Source organism: Petaurus breviceps, unplaced genomic scaffold, assembly GCF_028583685.1.
Source record: "Petaurus breviceps papuanus isolate PSGF00001 unplaced genomic scaffold, PetGlider_PUasm1.0 90977, whole genome shotgun sequence".
Taxonomy (NCBI): domain Eukaryota; kingdom Metazoa; phylum Chordata; class Mammalia; order Diprotodontia; family Petauridae; genus Petaurus; species Petaurus breviceps.
Genome location: NW_027187391.1, coordinates 41,117,295 through 41,139,777, shown reverse-complemented (window position 1 = coordinate 41,139,777; position 22,483 = coordinate 41,117,295). Strand labels below are relative to the sequence as shown.

The 22,483-nt window shown below is 35.9% G+C and overlaps 1 protein-coding gene across 1 annotated transcript in view; it reads left to right on the top strand.

The window, feature by feature from the left end:
* SLC16A10 (solute carrier family 16 member 10) overlaps positions 1-14,379 on the top strand; it is a 165,455-nt gene extending 151,076 nt beyond the window's left edge. The window contains exons 5-6 of the mRNA XM_069077039.1: positions 270-498; positions 3,644-14,379. Of these exons, the coding sequence (XP_068933140.1) occupies positions 270-498; positions 3,644-3,876 (462 nt within the window). The 3' untranslated portion in view covers positions 3,877-14,379. The remainder of the gene's footprint in view (positions 1-269; positions 499-3,643) is intronic.
* The last annotated feature ends 8,104 nt before the right edge of the window (positions 14,380-22,483 follow it).

Here is a 22,483-nt window from a genome sequence, read left to right as displayed (position 1 = left end):
GAAAGTATAACAACTGTATTTCAATTATACTTTGAGAATTAAAAAAAAATCTTTACCAAACTGGAATTGAAAAATATTTAATTCAAGAAGAAATGAAACAATATGAGAAAATCAAAGACACAATCATTTGGAATGTCATTATGCATGTTTTTTTGAGTGTATAGAAAAAAAAAAAACTTCATCTATACTCCCAGGATTTAAAGCTGATCTTTGAAGATAACATTTTCTCATCCTTGTAATTACCAGTGACATTCTGTTTTTGTCCCTAGGTTATCTCCTTTTTATTCATTGGCCTCATGTCTATGATGATTCCATTGTGTAGTGTCTTTGGGGCACTCATAGCTGTCTGCCTCCTCATGGGTCTCTTTGATGGATGCTTCATTTCTATCATGGCTCCCATTGCCTTTGAGTTAGTTGGTGCCCAGGATGTTTCCCAAGCCATAGGATTTCTGCTTGGATTCATGTCTATACCTATGACTGTGGGCCCACCCATTGCAGGTAAATGTAGCATGGTATTTAGTTATCTTTAAAAAATTATTTCCTACTTTTGCTTCCTTTGAAATGGTCTGTTTATATACAAACTCATCACTACTAACTGATCAGTTGTCATCAATATTTTGCCTTTATGTTTGCCATTATCTTCACATTCTTAGTAAGAGTAGAAGCAGAGAGAGCTAAGTTTTAATTTTGCATGTAATCACTAGGCATGTTTTTAGTGGGACAGAAGAGGAGAGGCTCTTAAGGATTCAGAGGAAGTAGAGCCACATTAAGCTTTTGAGGCCCCTAGCCATAATAGGTAATTATGTTACATGTAATCCATGAAAACAATTGAAAACAAAATATGACACCAAAAAAGTGTTATACAATTGTAATAGTTTTAATTTCACACATGCTTTTCCTAGCCATAATACAAATTGTATTATATGTAATACATGAAAATAATTGAAAACAAAATAAGACATCAAAAAAGTGCTATGTAATTGGAATACTTCTGACTTCACAAATGCTTGTCTAGTCATTTTCTGTATAAATGTGTTATTGATGAAAATCTAGATTTTATATTATTAATAATTGCCAAGTGAAGTCCATAAGTGTTTATTAAGCACTTACTATGTATCAGGCATGTGCTAATCACTATGGATAAAAAGAAGATTAAAAAACAAAACCTGACCTCTAGAAGCTCATAGTGTAATGAGAGGGGTCACCTATAAACACAGTATAAATAAAACGTAGGTTTGTAAAACTATATGTATATATACATGTGCACATGTATATATAGACATGTTTATATGTGCACATGTGTATATATGTATACAGTGTTATATTAAATATAATAAAATCATTAAAAAAAACCCTTGTGCCCTATAGTTTTTAAAATTTTGGTCTAGGCTTATTTCATCAGTGTAGGGAAGTCTTAAATGTGGACATTCCCTCTCCCAATGCAAATCAGCATCTATTCTGTAACTTATAGGCTTAAGTGGTCCAGGATACTGAGAAATTAAGTGATTTGCCCTTAGTCAAATAACCAAGATTTCAGGGACAGGATATGAATCCTGTTTGTTCTTGAACTCAAGTCATCTAAGCCTGAGACTAATCCCTATTGACTGGGCCATGCCACCCTCTTGATAATTTTTTATCTGCTAAATTTTAGGAGCCATTTGAGCTTGATGGCCAGGTCAAATATCCTTCCACTGTAATTAGTCCTATTGGGGGACACCTTGGTTATTATTTCATTCCTTTTTTTTTTGCTTTTTGGAGGGCAATTGGGGTTAAGTGACTTGCCCAAGGTCACACGGCTAGTATTTGTGTTAAGTGTCTGAGGCCGGATCTGAACTCAGGTCCTCCTGACTCCAGGGCCGGTGCTCTATTCACTATGCCACCTAGCTGCCCCTTATTATTTCATTCTTGAAAGATGAGTATTTCAAAAAGTAAAAGATACACTTCATTTGAAAAAAAAAGTACTGACTGTCACATTGAGAAGAATGTGTTTAGTGTTTATGGAAAATGTCATTTAGCTCAATATGTTGCAGTTTGATATAAATTGAAGGTTTTGGTCTATTTTGAAAAGTACTTATAAGTTTTCATGTGATGCTACTTTAATATCAAGTTTAACAATAGATGGTGAAGCTCATCTAACCAAACACAACAAAGGACCAGGAAGTAGAGGCCTCTCAGCAATCAGTCTTTTACACAAAGTACAGGTCTTAGAGTTTATGTACTTTACTCATAGGAGAGCCCTTTATGGTCTTGCTCAGATATTGTTTAATCCTATTTTAATCACAAATTTTAAGCCCCCAAAAGATTACAAAAAGCAAACTAGAAGATAGAACAAATAATGCAACAGGACAGATAGTCTAAAAGAAAATAATGAGGAATTACAAATGAGAGGCTGAAAACAAAGGAGAAGATGGAAAATCTATAATAGAAGGTGGGGGAGAGGCTGGAGGGTGGGAGAGAATTTGAAAATAAAAAATAACTGAAATAAATAATTGAAAATAAAAAAATTTAAAGATAAAAAGAAAAACTATAAAATGTAGAAAAAAGAACTCAAGAAATACCTATAGTCTGGGCTCATGTAGGGTAGGCACAGATAACACTATATAGCTGAATAGGCCCTGCAGGGGTCTTTCACATGTATTACAGTACACTACTATAACAGGAAAAAAAATAGTATCTACAAACTGTAGACTAGAAGCATGACTTTAATACTTGGCAAACATCTAAAACATATTATTAAAGGGACAGTTTGGACATAAATGAGAACGGAAAGAGAGATGGAGAAACTTTCATCACTCACATCCCTCTTTCACATAAAAACCCTTCAAATACTTTATCAATCATAGTCATGCCAGATTAAACTTATTTCCTTTTTTGACTGAGTTACTGAATTGGTAAGGGGATTGGTACAGACAGGTTATCCAGGAGGGAATGCCATTATTTTGGGGGGGTCACAGAGCCAGTCTTTTTGTGTATTTTAAAAATTTGGACTATTCCTTTAAATATACTTTAGTTTTTTTTCTTTTTTCCTTCTGATAATTCCTTTAGCTCCTTATAATTGCATTTACCATGATATTTAGAATAAAGAGACTACATAGTAAAAGAGTCTCCCTTTCTTTGAAAAATGTGATATTAAGGTGTAGTGGACCAAAGAAATGCATTAATATTTCTTGGATGTATTTTTTAAAAAGTCACCATAAGGACACCTTCTATGATACACAAAATAAAGCTGGCATGGTCTTGGTCTATAGGAAGGGGTTTTTTTATGATATTTTACTACCATGGCTGTATCTGCTACAGGAACTTTTACATAGTGATAGGGACTGATATATGCAGCCAGGCTCCTGAAAGCCCAGGAGATAAGGCTTTTAAGGACAGAAAGATGACAGATTTTTCACTTTCTCTATCATATCAATTGAGGCTTTGTAGTTTACACCCTCTTCTAAAAAAATGTGTTGTAAGCCTCTTGACGGCAAGAAAGAAAAAGGGAAAATAGAGAATATCTTTAAGACACTAAAATTTGAACCTTTCCCTAAAAGCTACAGTGAGGTATGTAAAGTGAGATGGCTAGACTAAATGGCTCTGAGGTCCCTCCTACCTCAAATGCAAGGCTCTGTCTCTTGATAACAATCTCTTTTCTTCTTAGGTTTACTCCGGGACCATCTAGGTTCTTATGATGTGGCCTTCTACCTCGCTGGGGTCCCACCCCTACTGGGAGGAGCTGTGCTTTGTTCAGTCCCATGGATCCATGGAAAATGGGAACAAAAAGAAAAAAGCATCATTGGAGGGGAAAAGCTGGAGAAAATGTTGGAGAACCAGACAACTCTGCTCCCGAGCTCACCTGGGACCATTAAGAAAGACTCTGATCCTGTTTTTTAATGCTCCAAGCTTCTGCCAGACTGGACTTGCTTACCAAAGTTACAGCAAGTTTTCTTTTTTATGAATTGGAAGGTTTTTTAAAATAGCATTATAGAAATAGCATTAGAAAGGTAAAATGAGATCATTACCCAGCGAGAACCCTTTCTTATCATTCAATAGCTTTCTGTCATTTCTGAGACCAAGGGCAGGGACTTTGGTACTAGAAAATATGACTTGAAATCAAATCACTCTTGTCTATGAGAGAAAAATTTAGGCATCTCACAGGAAAATCAAATTCTGGAAAATGTGAAAGCTATTTAGCATGTATAAAGATTATAAAATACCTCAAGCTACACTGGAAGGGTTGCAGTCTGATTAGGACTGGAAATCTTGCTTGGTCTCTAAACTATCATACTGATCAGTTCTGGTATCTCTGTTTTTAACTTCTTTTGCTATGTTAAATTTTTTTTGAAACAAATAAAGCATAGATCTTACTTCCCCAGAAGACTGACACTTATATCCTATGCTTTGCTGCTGATAAGTTAGGAAATGTATTCACATAATATCCTGAACTTGTTCCATTGTTAATTCAAGCCAAATGAGGCCTTTCCTGGGGCAGGAGCTGAAATGTATGCACATTAAATATGTGAGACACAAACATCTCTAGTGCTCCTAGGAGCAGTGGTACAGAATTCAGCCATGTCTTCCATTTTATATTCCCCACTGTGGGCCTACAGTGTGTTTTAACACTTGAATATCCTGTAATTTGCAGGGTCTAAAAAAACAAACAAACAAACCCTAACCCAAATTAACTAAAGAATGAATCACAACCCTAAAGTACACTAGAATAAATTAGACAGAACTTGCTAACTTATATTTTAAATTCTTTTACTTTTCTGGGTCTGTTAGATCCAAAAAGCTGACTTTTTTTAGATGCATGTTAGGCATGCACCAAGCTGCAGTTATACGCACAAATAGACAAAAATCTTGTATTCATGTAGACAGTCTCCATTTCTAATAAATCTAGTTGTTTAAATTCTTTTCTATGAATGTAGTGGTCTGCTGTGACTCCAAATTATTTGTAAAACAATCTTACATACCCATAGCTTTCTGGAAGAAATATAATCATAATTACTTGTCTGTCTTGGTTCCATTTCTATTAACATTCCTGCCACTTCTACCCTAAAAATAAAATCCTAAGCAATTTATCACTTATTCACATTAAAAACAAAAACAAAAACTTTCTCCTTGACTTCAGGATTGAGTCTATATTTTTGTTTATGTTCAGGCCGTTGCAAGTTAATGTTCAAGATGTACTTAAATTGTAACTCTGAATGCAAATAACTTTGGATATACCTTAGGATCTTTCTTAGAGATAGCTTTTGCACACCTGGGGAGATGGCCTGTATTTGTCAAATGCCTTTCTTCCTTTTCCAAGTACCATTTGGCTCTTTCTTTTTCTAAATACTTCTCAAATCTTTTGCCCATCCTGGGGGAGAGGGAGAGGTTAGGAAAGAGAAAGTGAGATAGAATACAGGGAGTGAGAAGAGTGAAAATGGATCCAGTTCTCTTTCTCCCTTCTCTGCTTTTGAAACTAAAAAGGTACTTTGGTACTAGAAAAACATGACTTGAAATCAAATCAGACATGTCTGTGAGAGAAGGTATATTATTTCCACACCTTGCTTCTGTCTAGGAGAACTATCTAAAAGAATGATAAATTGTTTGGGTGATTTGTTATCTTTTGGGGGAGGAAGCTGTGGCTGTAAGTTGAAGTTTTGTGGAAAATCCACTAGCTGTCATCTTCTTCATCTTCTTTTTTTTAATAGTAGTTTACTTGCTATCTGGCAACTTGAAAAATTCAAAGTGCACCTATTAAATATATCTAGTTTTATTAGGATTTTAAATAATTTATAGCATAATGACATTTTCTTAGTTAAGTTGCAACTTTCATTCCTATTATATGGTTATTCAGTTACCTATATAATTTGTCTATGCAAAATTCTGTTAAACATCTTGGTTTATTTCTCTTTTTTTCCCCTATGGCTTTATATTTCAGTTAGAAACAGCCAACCACAGATACTTTGATCATACTGTCTTCTGGTACTTATAGGTAGAGTTATTTAATAATTATGCATAATTGCATATAAATTAACCATCTCTTTATTCATGTCCTGTTTGGTTTCTTAGGCAATGTGAAATGGTACTTTCTTATTTTAAAAATGTTTTTGAGAAGTCTACAGGAACACCCACAATCAAGACCAACCATAAAGGTTGCCAACATAAAGCTTATTTCCCAATTACCATAATATTTGAGCACAATCCAAAAAGTTTTATCCCAAGCAAGAGTTCACTGGTCAGTTTTTACAAAGTAATTAGATACCTGCAAAACAGAAAATTCACTCCATAAGAGCTTTAAAACCTTTTATTATTTTATAATCCATCTAGTTTTAGAGAAAGAAATAGTTGACTAAAACCTGAAAAAAAATGATCCTTTTTTTTCCATTTTCCATATCATGAAACAGCTAAATGACTTAATGTTTGTAATAAAAAGAATAAGTTTTCAGCAATGTTGTGTTTGTGTGTATATTGCATATAAGTAGTTATTTTTATCATGTCATTAACTAAAATGGAAGTATAACATTGATAAACTTTAAATGTTTTTTAAAATTTATTGCTATCAGTGTATAATAAAAGTTATTGTTCACTAAAGAACAAAAACCACTTTTATATCATTATTAGAGCTGCTAAATTCTATAAGGACCAACTTATTTAGTGAAAAAATATACAGAGAGTACATGATCTTAAGATGTAAAGATTAAGAAAGTTAATGACTGTGAAAAATGGAGATAAATTTTATGGAAGTGTCAAACTAGGAGATATCAATTCAGTATTTCCCTCAAAATAAATGCTTTGTAATTTCTAAAGTGGGACAGAATAATACACTGAATCAAGATGGCGTACTGTGCCCTGGTTTGGTTTGGTTTTATCCAGAGACATTTTCATTTAGGAAAAGGTACAACACTAGAATTCTTTGGTGTTCTGTTCTTCCCTTCAAACTCTGATAGGGCACCTCAAATGTTCAAATCATATTGGGATGTGGGGAGAAGAAGTTATTTGATTTTACCCAATAGTAACTCTAGGTTCAGTTTCAAGATGGTAGATGCCAAAGGAATATCAAAATTCTTTTACTGGATTAGGATTTTGTTTTCATGAATGTTACTTGAGAGGACAATGGGTTATCCCCTCATGATGTGCTACTTGGATCCAGAGAATGTTGTGTAAGATTTTGTGACCTCTAGATTATAGTTGCAGCATTCTTTGAACAGCATTGTTTGAAGATTTATAATCCTGTATACGTATTTTTTGTTACATACATAATAAGGGTTAAAAAAAATGGATACTTTGTTCCATCCTCAAAAACACAGGCATGACTTTTATCCAAGTTTTAATTTCCATTCATCACCAAAAAATGACTCACATGTTCTATTATGCTCTCATACAAATAGCTAAACCTATCTAAAAATGATTAGATAGGCTTTACCCAAACTTGGAGAAACCTTTTATGACCACTCACAACCATTAGGGTTTGACTATTAGCTTTGACCTAAGCTAAGTATGGTTGGGAGTTAAAATGTCTTTCTCAGCTATAAAAATATGCCTCTTTAAGCCTGAAAAATTTTTGGTATAAAATATCAGTAATGAGTCTATTGTTCTAGGGTATGTATTTTTTTTTTCTATTTTACTCTCAAAAGTATTGGATCACAAGCTGGTCTCAAAGCCAGGAAGATGTGGTTCAAGGCCTGCCTCTGACACATGCTAGATATGCAAGCCTGAGCAATTTAACTTAGCCTTTCAGTACTCTAGGAAACTCTCTCTTTTAAAAAAATTAATATTTTATTTTCCACCAATTGCATGTAAAAACAATTTCTAACATTCGTTTGTTAAATTTATGTGTTCCAAATTATCAACCTCCTTTTCCTCCTGCCCTATTTCTCCTTCCCCTCCCCCATCCCCATTCCCATTGAGAAAGCAAGCAATTTGATATAGCTTATACATGTTAGGCAACTCTCTTAACAGCATAAATTACAGTAAAGGGGCTGACTCTCATTCATAGAAGTTGTCCCCTAACCTGGGAATTCCCTAAACTAGTAAAATCAAGGTCCAGTCCCTATCTTCAGAAGTAACTCCATATTTATATGGCTAATGGACTCCTGACAGAATATTTTCATATTTCATCTAGTTTTGAATGAATCTAAGTTTAAAAAATATTTATACACAATTCATTTTTTTTTCTAAAGCAGTCTCCCCATTTAGCTTGTGAATGAGATAGGGTGTTATAATGGAAAGAATTACTGTATCTGAATGTTCCAAGGACCTAGGTTTGAATCCTGGCTTGGCTTCTTTAGTGCTCCTGTGTGTATGACCTTGTGTAATTATTTGACCTTTCTAGTCCCTCACTTTGTCATCTAGGAAATTAGAGGAATGTTTTGGATCTGGGGTTCTTAATATTGGTTCACAAACTTGTTTTTAAAAAAATATTTTATGACCTTCAATATAATTGATTTCCTTTGTATTCCTATGTGTTTTATTTTATTCACTTAATGATATTATTCTGAAAAGGTAATTAGAGGTTTCAGCAGACTGCCAGAAGAGGTCATGATACACCAAAGATTTAGAATTCCTGTTCTAAATTTTCTCCAAAGCTTTCTTCCGTATCTAAATCCTTTGGTGAGACTGTGAACCCATACATATTATTCACTTTTATCAATATTACCTTTCCTACATCTGGGTGGCCTTTAATATTATTAGCTCATTAGAAAGCTGAGCTGTTGTTTTGTTTTTAAATCAGTAGACTTGATTTAGGCAACCTATGTCTTGAATGGCCGTGAAGCAGTTGGTGGTACACTTTTTACCATAGTCACCTCTCTTTCCTCTCGTGATAATCTCTTTATTTTCCTTTCTCCTTTTCCCTCAAAAAATGATTGCCAGTGGCATCCCTACACACACTGAGCATTACTTAGCATCCATTATTAATGCCTCAGATTTTGAGGTTTCCAATCTTGCTTTGGATTACCCAACCATGATAGACTTTGCTAGAGGATTTCCAAATTTAACTTATGGAGAATTGAAATGGATAAGGATGACTGATCTATATAAAGTGGTCTTATTATTAAAGAAACTCTAATGTTAAACCATTAGACTGTTTGGGGGAAGGAAGAATGAGGTTATCAACCTGTTTTTGTTGACCACATAAGATATTCATTTTATTAATATTTTTAAATGTTTCAAAGCAATATAGTTTCAACATTTCATGATACATTTAGTGAGAGAATAGACTAGAAGATGAATTCTTGCTGTAAATATTTTCTTACAGTGCTTTTAATTTTTATATCCCATTGTAACCTCCTTATGAGAGACAGCCTGGTATAGTAGGAAACTAGGTGACACTGTGTATAGACTACCAGAGTTTGACTCAGGAAGATCTGAGTTCCAATCTTGCCTCATACACTTATTAGCCATGTGACCTTGGGCAAATCACTTAGTCTCTGTCTTCATCAGGTTCCTCTTCTGTAAACTACCTACCTAGGAATTTTGAGGATAAAACAAGATAATGCCTGTAAAGTTCTTGTAAACCTTTAAGTCTCATATCAATGCTAGCTATTATTATATCCCATTGTAACCTCACTATGAAATTACCTAGTGTAAAAGAAAGAGTACTGTATCTGAAATCATAGGTGGGTAGGGCCTTGGTTAAATCTGAGTTCTACAACTAGTTACATCTATATGACCTTGGGCAATGCATCACTTAAACTTTTGAGCCTTCATTTTCTATCTGTAATGAGGGAATTGGTCCAAATTCTATGATCTATAACCATGTCCATTTAGTGCTTGACGTGGTAACACCTTAGAAAGATGGCCTTTGACTACATCAGCAACTAAATTTTCTTCAATAGGATCCTAGATGAGTGGAGCTTATGCTGAAATTCACAGTGAATGGCTGTCCTACTATGTTATTAGCATCAACCTATTTATTTTTTAGAAGAACAAATTGTAAGGGGCAGCTAGGTGGTGCAGTGAATAGAGCACTGACCCTGGAGTCAGGAGGACCTGAGTTCAAATCCAGCCGCAGACACTTAACACAAAAAACTAGCCGTGTGGCCTTGGGCAAGTCACTTAACCCCAATTGCCCTCCAAAAAGAAAAAAAATAAAAAGAACAAATTGTGAATGTACAAGTGGGCTTAAGGCTTTAGCAACTCTTTCATAATAGAAAAATAATTTTAAATAAAGCTTTAACTTATTTTGAATTTTAAAAAGAAATATAGTCATTTGTAATACTTGAACCTTCAATATTACTGGTATAGATATTGGAGGGCAATTCTGTTGTGTTAGAAGTTGGTTTCTGAGGATTTTGGTTTTCTTGTGTTCTCAATTAGGGTTAGAGTGAGAGGTTAAAAAGGTGGATCTTGGCTCATTAAAACATTTTTTTCAAAAGAGGAGTTTTAAGTATACTTTGAAAGAGTTGTGGTATCTATGTTAGAGTTGCCAACCAGTTATGACGGCTTCCCCTGCAGTAGTACTAACAAAAACAAGCATCATTTGCATCATCATCTGTTTAAAATTCAAATACTAATACAGTACTCATTTAATTGTTGGGGGAAATTTTCACTATATTAGTAGTTTGGTAAGTGATTACAAGCATTGCTTTTTGGGTCAACAGTTGTATTAGCAAAGAGGATTTTTGGATGGCCAGTGGTCAAGATTTAGAATATTTCTGGCAGTCAAAAGTGATGTTGATAGTAAGAACTGGGATTATGTAACTTGAAATTTGTAGTTTTGTACTCACCTCTGAGAGAAATAGTGCACATTGCTTGGCATTTTATGTATATTAGAGGTTAATGCTTTGTGGGAAACTAAGTCAGAGAAAATGTTGCTTTGCCTTATAGTTTTTAGCAACAAAAGGGAATGCATAGCTATTTTCATTTTTGGCATCCAAATTGCATAATCATAAATTGACAGATGCTAGATAACTCTTCCTGAGAAAATAAAGATCCATGAAAATATTCAGTGTCCTTCGTTGTGCAAATTTGATTTAAAACTTGGTTGTTAGAAAATAAAACATAAGCTTTGGTTTTGCAAAGAACACGGAAAACTTGTTCTTTTTTTAGAAGCATGTGCTTTTATGGTTGTAGAAGGAAATACATTAAGGGGATTCTGATAAAATCCCATTTTATACTCTCATTTACCACACCTCTGAAGGTATGAATTTCTTTTTGTAAAGAATGCATTATGGTCGGCATTTTAAAAGACTTACATTAGAGCAATAGAGCTTTTTTTTTGGTGGGGGGGGGGAAGCGTGGGAACAAGGTAATCCTGGTTAAGTGACTTGCCCAGGATCACACAGCTAGTGTCAAGTGTCTAAGGCCTGATTTGAACTCAGGTCCTCCTTATTCCAGAGTCCCTGCTCTATCCACTGTGCCGCCTAGCTGTCCCAAAGACTAACATTAGAAAAGAATATAAATATACCTCATTTCTGAAAGTTGCTAGAATACTATTTCTTATCAGTTTAAGCTATTGGGACTAAATGCAACCTTTTCTCAGCACTTAATCACTGACAATCATTGACTACCTCAGCTTACAGAATCAAGCTGACACTATTCTATAAGATCTGGCTTCACTAGAAGACATTTTTTTAAAGAGAGCTTCACATTTTGTTGGACAATTTAAGACATGTGTAGGAAGGGTATGCATACCATTATAGTCATCCAAATGTCAATATCCTGTGTTTTATGAGTGTTAGTGACTGCACCATTTTGGCAAATGAAAATAGGGGTAAGGAAAGGAATGACCTTCAAAATTAACTGGAGAGAGCTTATCAATGAACATAATGTGTTAGTAACTCATTTCTAAAAATGTATTGCCAATGAGAAAACTGTTAGTACTAGACTGTACTTGGCCATTTGTTATCCTTTGCTAGAAGAATAGAAAGTGACAATGGTTGTACCTTATTGATCATTTTGGGGTCTCCCTTTGTGGAGTAAGCACCCCTTTCCTGAGTGGGCCAGGAATCATGGCAATGAATGCCTTTATTCCTGGTGCCTTAAAAAATGCTTTTGTTAAGTATGTTATATTTGTGCAGGTGGTGGGAATTACCATTACTCAATCTAATTAAAAATTCTTGTCATCTTCCAGTATGAATGGGATAAGAAAGATAAAAGTTTCCTTCTTTAAAGTACTTTAATAAGAATGTATGTTATTAGAAATTACTATAAAATCTATTTAAATTCAAATTAGTTATGTGCAAATATCTCAGCATCTAATTAGTGATTTTTAGGATATCAAGAGGGTTTCTGTCAAGTATTTGCAAATGTGTTAAAGTGTTTAAACAAAAACCTTATTATATACTTGTCTTTACTTATAAAAAATTCCTCTGGTACATGATAACTTGTCAGTGATGTATCCAAATGACTACCTTTCCAATATACTTGGCATTAACTTATTTCTGGAAACAAAGGCTTATTAGTAGTCTTCTATTTTAACTAAGGAATTTCTCTGCAAAAACAGAACAAAAAATAATCCTACAGGCTTTTGTTCTCACTGTGTGCTTGGCTTATGAATGATAAACTTTTTTCACCAAAGAAAGATTAAATTAAGTTTGGTGCTGAACTTAATGTTCCTTTTAAAATGTTTTACTTTGTATAATAGCATAGAGTTAAGCATTTGTGTTACAAATTACCATCCCAACCAACTGTATCATTATATTGTATCACATTGTATTATGTTGTTTCATATTATATATTCCCAACTGTTAGACTTGAGGGAAGCTTCAGTGGCAAACTATTATCTGTTTCTATATCGGTATAGATTACTATGTAATTTTCATTGACTTTAAACTTCTGACACTCACAGAATCACTATATGAACATTTGAAAAAGTGATGTATGATTTTTCTTTGTAGCCAAATTGTGCTCAAATGAATGATTGCCAAGGCAAAATCCCCAGGCATGGATATCAACTAAAGTTAATACACTCTTGGTACAAATTTGGTACTTTAGCGTAACTAATGTTGAAGAAAGTTATTCTGTAAATGTGGACTTGTGCAATTATTTCCTTAGCTTTCTACATTCCTTTAAAAATATATTATAAGAAGGAATTAAAAATACTTCAGTACTCATTCCCAAAACTTAAACAAATATGTTTTTCCCCTAGAACAGGAAGTGTATTTGTATTATTTACATTTAAATTCCCATTGATAGCATCATTTGCCACCTGTCCTTTGGCCCTTTGATTAGTGATAACTGCAGCAAGTTAAGAATAATGGTCAGCAGCTCTCAAGTTAGTGATTGCTAAGACTTATTGCTGGCTGTTTCACCTGCTTTGACAGTTGTTGCTATCAGTCTAATTCCTTGGGTTGTCTTATACTTTTTTTTTTTTTTAAAGCAATTGGGGTTAAGTAACTTGCTCAAGGTTACACGGCCAGGTGTTTCTGGGTGGGTGCTAAGTGTCTGAGCCCAGATTCAATCCCCCAGGTCATCCAGACACTGGGGCCGGTGCTCTTACTCGCTGTGCTACCTGGCCGCCCCTTGTCTCACACTTTTGAGGTAAGTCAATAAACATTTATTAAGTACCTACTATGTGCTAGGCTAAGGGCAAAAAAAAAGAAAAGCAAAAGAATCCCTGCACTCAAGGAACTCACATTCCTTTGCCTAATGCAAACAATGACTAAGTGAAGGGTTGTGTATACATTCCACATCTTACACCCTTCCATAGGCATAGACAGCGCAGGCTTCCCAAATCTGTGCCCTCATGTTTTAGCTTAACTAGTCAATACAACTGTTACTATTACTATTAGCTTGTGTATGGAAGAGAAAATGAGACTTCTCAACCTAACGATGCTAATGATACCAAACATTGCAACCTCTGATGTTTTTGATATAACTTCGGCATAGAACATGCTTGGATAAAAGTGTTTATGCTTCTTTAACTCTAAGGCTAGGATAAACAGAAATCTGCAGTATTATTTTAAAAGGACATAGCTTTGACTTGAAATGTTTGTCTTAGGCTTCCTGTATAATGCAAAGTTTTCATATTGGTTGTCTTCTTGTTTTGTTATATTATCTGAGAATTTGCTTTATTCTACATATCTTCAAATCAGTGGGAAAGTTTGACCATAGAAAGTCACCAAATACTAATATTACAGGTTCATGATGTCTATTGCAGTGTAGTTCTCCTTCTCTCACTGCCTATACAGAATGCTATTTTGGGCACAATGGTTGTTTAAATATAGATCACTATGCTATGTATTGGATCCTACAATACTCTATAGTTTAATATTTGCTATTTCACATTTTTAATGACTTTATTTTTTAGGGTATGGTTTGTAACTGATTTTATATGCAAATGAATGTAGATTTGCAACTTTTTTTAGAAAACAAAATAAACTTTTTAACAATTTGGAGGTTAATGTGCTTCACAGGAAAAATGTGAAACTTTTTGGTCAACACAATAAAATTTTTAAAAATTAAGTTGCTATAAAACTTTGAGTTTGTTTATAAATTCCCTTGGAGAACAAAGAAGTGAAGCTGAAATAAAGGAAATAATCTTATGTTGTACAAAAGACACAAAACTATTCATTATGAGAAATGCACATATATTCCAAATATGTTCAGGTAATGTTATTTCTCAAAGGAAGAGTATGATAATTCAGGTCAATACAAAACTGGATAAAGAAGAAAACATTTCTATTCTGCTTCATTCATTCATTCATTTATTTTTGGAGGGCAATTGGGGTTAAGCAACTTGCCCAAGGTCACAGAGCTAGTAAATTTTAAGTGTCTGACACCATATTTGAACTCAGGTCCTCTTGACTTCAGGGCGGGTGCTCTATTCACTGTGCCACCTAGCCACCCCTCTATTCTGTTTTATGAACATTTTGATTTCCATTGTTGCAGATTTAACTTCCTGATTTGTTGATGATAATACGAAAAGGAACTTTTAGCCCCTGTGAACACAAACCAACTAATAGCTGGGAGAGGGGACCAAGAAGTATGTTGAAATTTAAAACTTGTTATACTCAGATTATTAAGCTTGTTATAAAAATACACACAGATCTTTTCTGTTTCTCACATGTTCGTCTAGTTTCATTCTTAAATGCCATTAGGTTGACTTTGAATTCCACTGCCATAGAGGAGGTCTAGGGTAGGGTCCAAATTGAAGAGGGATTCCTTATACATTGTGAGATCCTCCAGATCAGTCAGGGTTGCAACAAGAGTGAGGGACAGCCTATAAACACGGCCTTGTGTGCTGCAATACTGGTTTCCATGCAATGTGAAGAGAATGCAAGGAAGGCCCCCACCATGTTGAGTGGACCCCTGGGCTGAGTAAAGAAGAACATGGATAAGAGTCACACAAGACAGGCAGGTGTGAAAAAGTTGTAATCTGAAGGGAATACCCACATCAACGAAATCACAGTAAAATTCACAATACAATTCTGAGAGTATTGGGGAATATATTTGCTAGCTTTCAAAATGCTTTCACATACATTATCTCATTTAATCCTCATAACAGTCATGTGAAGTGGTTAGTACAAATATTATGATGTCCATTTTATAGGAATCACCCTCAGTTTAAGGAAACTGAAGCTAAGAGAGGTGAAGTAGTTTGTCCAGTCACCTTTGAATTGGACTGAATATAAAGAAAATATAAAAGTAATATGAAGAAAATGAATATAAAGAACTGAGATAAAATCCAGGTCTTCTGCTTCTTCAATATTCATATCCACTACCACATATGGCTATTTCTGTCATCTCTTCTATCAAAAATACCCTCTGTAGGGGTCTGCCACCCCCTCCTCTTCCTCTCCCCTTTCCCCTCCCTCCTCCCTTCCCCCCCTTCCCTTCATCCTTTCTCCTTCCTCCCTTCCCTGGCCTAGACGATGCTGTGGTGGAGACAGCCGAGGAGGCCATGGAGCCCGCCCAGGTGGACATCACCGGGCTGTGCCAGGACGTGTTCTCCAAAATGGCCACATACCTGAAGGGCGAGCTGACAGCCACCAGTGAAGATTATGAACTTCTGGGAAATATGAACCGACTAGCTTGAAGTATCTAGGAATGAAAGCTCTTGCAGTAAACATATTGGTAGAAACCTAAAGGACTTAACCCAGAAATCTGCAGCACTTCAGCCTTATCTGGATCAGATCACTTTAATTGAGGAGCAGGTAGCAGCTCTTGAGCCAGCAGCTTATAAATTGGATACATATTCAAAGAAACTAGAAACAAAGTACAAGAAATTAGAGAGGTGATGAAAGAATTCTTTAGCACAAAGACTTTAACTACAAGAATGTTTTATAAGAAATATGTGGGATGGGGGCTGCTAGGTGGAGCAATGAATAGAGCACTGGCCCTGGAGTCAGAAGGACCTGAGTTCAAATGTGACCTCAGACACTTAACCCAAAAAGTAGCCGTGTGACCTTGGGCAAGTCACTTAACCCCAACTGCCCTCCAAAAAGCAAATATATATATATATATATATATTTGGGACGAAACTTATCACTAGGCTTCAGGTCCCAAAAGGAAGCGGTGCTGCTGATCCAAGAAGAATCCCAGCCCCCACCTCTGAATGGATATGTAGCTCTGACCACCCCCGGTGTTTTTCTCATTCTGTACCCCTGGAACCTCATCCTAGCATGTGTGCTCTGGACCAAAGCTCAGAAATCAGGATCAACCCCGTCTAGAGCAGATACAGATGAGAAGCTCTCGGCTCCCTGGCTCCTCTCTCGCCCCACATCCCCTTCATAACCTGTTCTTCAGCTGAAATAATAAATGCCAACATATGAAAAAAAATACCCTCCGCAATTCTAAATCTTATGATCTTCACTCATGTGTATGTGTGTTTCTTGGGGTTGGGCAATGAAGAGGCAAATAGATGTTTGCTGTGCACCTTGACATAAGACCCTTGAAAGTATATCGCTTCTACTGTTACATCATCCAGGAGATCAAGTGAAACATACACTTGACTTACCGTGGCAAGAAAAACAAATGAGTGGCTTATGTAGGAAATAACATACACACTCAATTGGGGTATGGAAATTTATCTTATCCTACAGGAAAGTAAGGAGGAAGGAGTTAAAGGGGGATGATAGAAGGGAGGGGAAATGGGGGGAGGAGGTAATCAGAAGCAAATATTTTGAGGAAGGACAGGGTCAAAGGAGAGAATAGAATAAATAAGGAGTGGGTGGAATAGGATGGAGGGAAATATAGTTAGTCTTTTACAACATGTCTATTATGGAAGTGACTACAGGACTACACATGTATAAACTACATTGAATTACTTGCCTTCTCAGTGAGGGTGGGTGAGGAGGGAGGGAGGGAGGGAGGAAGGGAAAGAATGTGGAACTCAAAGTTTTAAAAATGAATGTTAAAAATTGTTTTTATGTGAAACTGGGAAGTAAGATATATAGGCAATGGGGTATAGATATCCATCTTGCCCTACAGGAAAATAGAAGGGAAGGGGATAATAGAAGGGGGTGGTGGTGATAGAAGGGAGGACAGATTGGGGGAAGGGGTAATCAGAATGCGTGCCGTCTTGGGGTGTGGGGAAGGGAGAAGGGGGGAGAAAATTTGGAAATCAAAATCTTGCAGAGGTGAATGTTGAAAATAATTAATTTTATTTATTTTTTGAATTAAATATTATGTTTATTTTTAGTTTACAGCATTCATTTCCACAAGATTTTGAGTTACACATTTTCTCCCCATTTTTCCTCTACCCACCACCCCAAAACAGCATTCCCACTGAATATCCCCTCCCCCAATCTGCTCTCTCCCATATCTTCCCCCATCCTCCCTCCTACTTTCCAGTAGGGCATGTTGGATCTCTATACCCCAGTGCCTGTATATATTATTTCCCAGTTACATGTAAAATAATAATAATAATAATACATATATATTTTAAACATTTGATTTTAAAACTTTTGAGTTCCAGATTCTTTCCCTTCCTCCCTTGTCACCCACCCTTACTGGAAAAATAAGCAATTCAATATAGTCTGTACATGTGTAGCTATGCAAAACATTTCCATAGTGGATATATTGTGAAAGACTGACTATATTTCCCTCCCTCCTATCCCACCCCCACTAGTTCTATTCTCTACTTTGATCCTGTCCCTTTTCAAAAGTCTGTGCTTCCAACTTCCCTCCCCCACCCAGCCTGCCCTCCCTTCCATCATCTCCCCTCTCATCCCCTTCCCCCCTACTCTCCTGTAGGGTGAGATACACTATTTAGTGTGTATGTCATCCCCTCCCTAAGCCAAATTCAATGAGAATAAGGTTGACTAATTCTCTTTTGCTTTTCTGTTCTTCCCCTCCATTGTAACAGTTTTCCCTTGCCTCTTCTATATGAGATAATTTACCCCAATCTGTCTCTCCCCATCTCCTCTCATTATATTCCTCTCTCACCTCTTAATTTCACCTTTTAAGTATCATCCCTTCCTATTCAATTGGTCCCGTGCCCTCTATGTATACCTGTACACATATGTATACACACTCACGTATGTATTCATACACCCATATACCCTCCTACATAGACATATATATGTATGTATAAATACATTTATATACATTTCTATTCCCTTCAACTGTTCTCATGCTGAGAAAAGTTTCATAAGTTACAATTATCATTTTTCCATGTAGGAATATAAATAGTTCAACTATGATAAGTTGAAAACAATTAATTTTAAAAAGCTAAAAGAAAAGCAAGTGAGCTAAATAAGCAGATAGATCATCGAATTTGGAGCTGATGGGGCTCTGAGAGATTATTCAAACCCTATCCAAACCCTGCATTTTACAGCTAAGGAAATATCAAGAACCTAAAAAATAAAGTTCTATGGTCACTTTTGGGAGCAAAATTCATTTGTTCTTGGGTCTCACACAATTACATTTGCAGCTACAGCTACCTCTAAGTCAACAATCTTCCATGATCTATTATCAAGCAAGGCACAAAAGAGGGAGCCATATGCTGACAAAGGCAAAGTTCTACTAACATTTTAAACATCATTCTTATATGAGGTATACAAAGAAATCTTAGTGCAGTTTTAAGATCTTATAGCAGAACAGCAAGTCTTCCAATCACTGAGAGGTGAGAATGAAAACTGACAAGCAAAGTCAGTGAAGAGCAAGGAACTGGGAGGTAGACACAGACTGAACCAGCCCTCTGGGATTCCTCTGACAGGTTGCTTACAGTAACTTGTAGGAAACATTTCTCACCTTGGGTCTGAGACACTTGAAGATATTGAAAGTGGGACCTGTGGGAATTGAGGTTAGTATTTTTTATGTACATGTGTGTATCACAATTGTTGATTCTTCTTTTCTTGAAATAAAACTTTTAATACATGGCTTTGAAACCTTAGCATTATCTTCCATTTGTTTCTCCCCCTTAACATTCATATCCACTCATTCACTTAACACTTAGCACAGTCCTTTGCACATGTGAAAGAAAACACAAGAAATGTTAAGTCCTCACGATTCTACCTTCATACTCTCATAAAGAGCCTCCCTCCCTCCTTTCTCTTCCCGCCTTTTACTACGTACCCTGAGCCTCCTAAAGAGTAATCCCATTTCTGTACCCTTCTCCCTCTACTCTAGTTTGCCTAGACTAATTTTTTCTGAAAGTAACACGTTGAATTTATTATACACTTTTTTTTAAGCAATCGGGGTTAAGTAACTTGCTCAAGGTTACATATTATACACTTTTAAAGAAAGCAAGCTGCATATAGAGATTTTCTGTTTCATGTAGAAACCCCTTCTTTTCTGCATTGTTTATGGAAATGTTTCTTCTCCCCCTCTGCAAAAGTAAAATTTCAAAAAGAATCTTTATTCCAGTTTTCAAGAGATTTGAATAAACAATAAGGTCCTATAGCCCTACTGTATGCAAGTCTATTTTGCTTCTCTATTTTTGTTATTGCGGTGTATCTCTGTCCTTGTCATTGTGTTTATCTTAGAATGCAAATTACATGAAGGCAAGGAACATTTGTATTTTGGTTAATCTAAACATATAACTATCAAGCATGGGCCAAACACATAGTAGATGGTATAAAAATGTCTGATGTTGATTCTGCTGATGATAGAGAAGAATTTAAAACTAGACCATTCCTGATTTTTAGGTCTTTGATTCAAAAAATAATTTGGGTAATACAATTTTCAACAATTCAATGCTTTTCTGTTGCTTTTTAAAAAAAAGCTTTTATTTAGTATTTTATTCTTCCCTAGTTACATGTAAAAATAAGTTATAACATACATTATTAAAATTTTTAATTTCAAATTCTCTCCCTTCCTTCCTCCCTCCACCTCCCCCTACCCCATTGAGAAGGCAAGTAATTCCATATAGGTTATATATGTGTAGTCATGCAAAATAAATTCATGATAGTTATGTTGTGAAAAAAAAAACATAGACAAGAAAAAATGACTCTTTTTTTGTATGTTGAAATTATTTGCTCAGAATTTTTCAGTTGCTCCCTCTGATATATAAAGTTTAAACTTTCAGAAGCATAGAGTCTCAGTGCTGGAAGGGACCTCAGAAGCCTTCCAGGTTAACTCAGGCTAACTTGAACAAGAATTCTCTCCACAACATGTCTAATAAGCTTCTGCTTGAAGACTTCCACAAGGGAGAACCCACTAACTCTTTAAGCAGCCTTTAGTCACTTAGTTACTTAGTCCTCAAAGTAAGTCACTTTGCAATATGACTTAGTAACTTAGTCATGTTGGGGTAGTGTCAATTATTAGGAAACTCTTCCTTACAACAGATTAAAATTTCTTCTTTGCCAAGTTATCAACAAGCATTTATTAAGTGCCTACTATGTGCCAGTTACCTTGCTAAGTACTGGGCATATGAAGGCAAAAAAAAGTCCCTACCCTCAAGGAACTCAGTTTAATGAGTTAGCATGAAAAGAACTATGAACAAACAATATATATTTAGGAAAAATTGGAGATTATTTTAAAGGGAATCATTGTGATTAAGGGGGACTACTCTTTGTTCACTGTATATGCCTCATACTTTCTCACTTCTTTGCCTTTATTTATTCTATTCCATATGCCTGGAATATTCTCCCTTCCCTTCTTTGCCTTTTAGATTATCCTACCAATGAAAGTCAACTTAAATGCTATATTCTCCATGGAGCCATTTCCCCTTAGACATCATATAGGACATTTTTTTTTGTTTTTTGGAGGGCAATTGGGGTTAAGTGACTTGCCCAAGGTCACATGGCTAGTTTTTGTGTTAAGTGTCTGAGGCTGGATTTGAACTCAGGTCCTCCTGATGCCAGAGCCAGTGCTCTATTCACTGTGCCATCTAGCCTCCCCCCCCCCCTTTTTAGGATATTTTTTTAAACAAACCTCTAATGTACTTATCATGTATAATATTATGTATTAAAGTCATTTGTGCATCTTTTGCCACCAAGATTGTCTTTTCTAGTCCTCTACTTCTACTTCTCCTGGCATAGGAAGAGTTCTGAATATATTAGGTACTTAGGAAATGTTTACTGAATTGACTTGAAGATTATTCTTGCAGTCATGCTTGTAGATGACAGATGGTGCCAACTATTGGGCTGGCCAGTGGTTTCCCAGGTTTCTGGGTAAAGGTTTGAAATGAAGAGGTATATATCCCAAAAGTTATCTGGGCTCTTTGTGACATGGCCATCTCTGATGGATTTACACATTAGTAATTATATTTTTGTGTATCAGACATGCTTCCAATTCTAAACTTCTCTCATGCATGGTCTGTGTAGAGAAATTACCCAAGATGACTTTTGTCAAAGGAGGGGAGCCTGCCAGGCTCTCTCAACAAATTCCACTTGGGAAAGGTCCAGTCAAATCCTCTGAACTCAGAGTTCTTTTATCTCATATGTAGAGACCCAAGTATGAGGCACATTCTGACCCTGAGGACAAAAATGAGTCAAATTCTGATGTTCTCAGGGAGACCTTGGGTGGAAATCATCAAACAATTAAGAGGGATTTGTGAGAAGGAAACTATTCTGTACAAATCCAGAGTCTTGAGTCCTTAGTTATGATTTCTGCAAATCATAGTTGGTGCTGAGTCTAGAACAAGATCTAGAAGACAGGGAGGAGGGAGGTGTGTGAAGTGCCTGATGTTAAATAGTGTTGGACTTGGAGTTAGAGACCTAGGTTTGAAACATGGTTTCATCTGTAAAATGAAGAGAATAATACTTGTAGAATTAACAAGATTGTTGTCAGGAAAAGGCTGTGTAAATCTTAAAAGTGCCATACTTAAACTGCATTGCTTGGCATGCAGGAGAGAGAACTGATAAGACAGATACATTCATCAGTTTTCCCTTTGTTTACCAATTCCTTGTTTTTCCAGTGTTTAGCAGTAAAACCAGGATAGTCAAAAGAAGAGTTACTATGCGCTCTTTCCTGGGAGCAAGAGAAAGGAGAAAATAAAGCAAGTACTCTCCAAACTTGGGGGGAAAGGTAGAAATACAGTCCAAAGAACAGACACGGCGGAGGCAAGAAACAAGGGAGTGTTTGGGAGTGTTAGGACACTGTGACATGGAGGACTTTTTCCCCCTTCATAACACCCAGCCCAGAACCATGAGGGTGGGTCAGGGTGCAGCGGGAAGGGCGT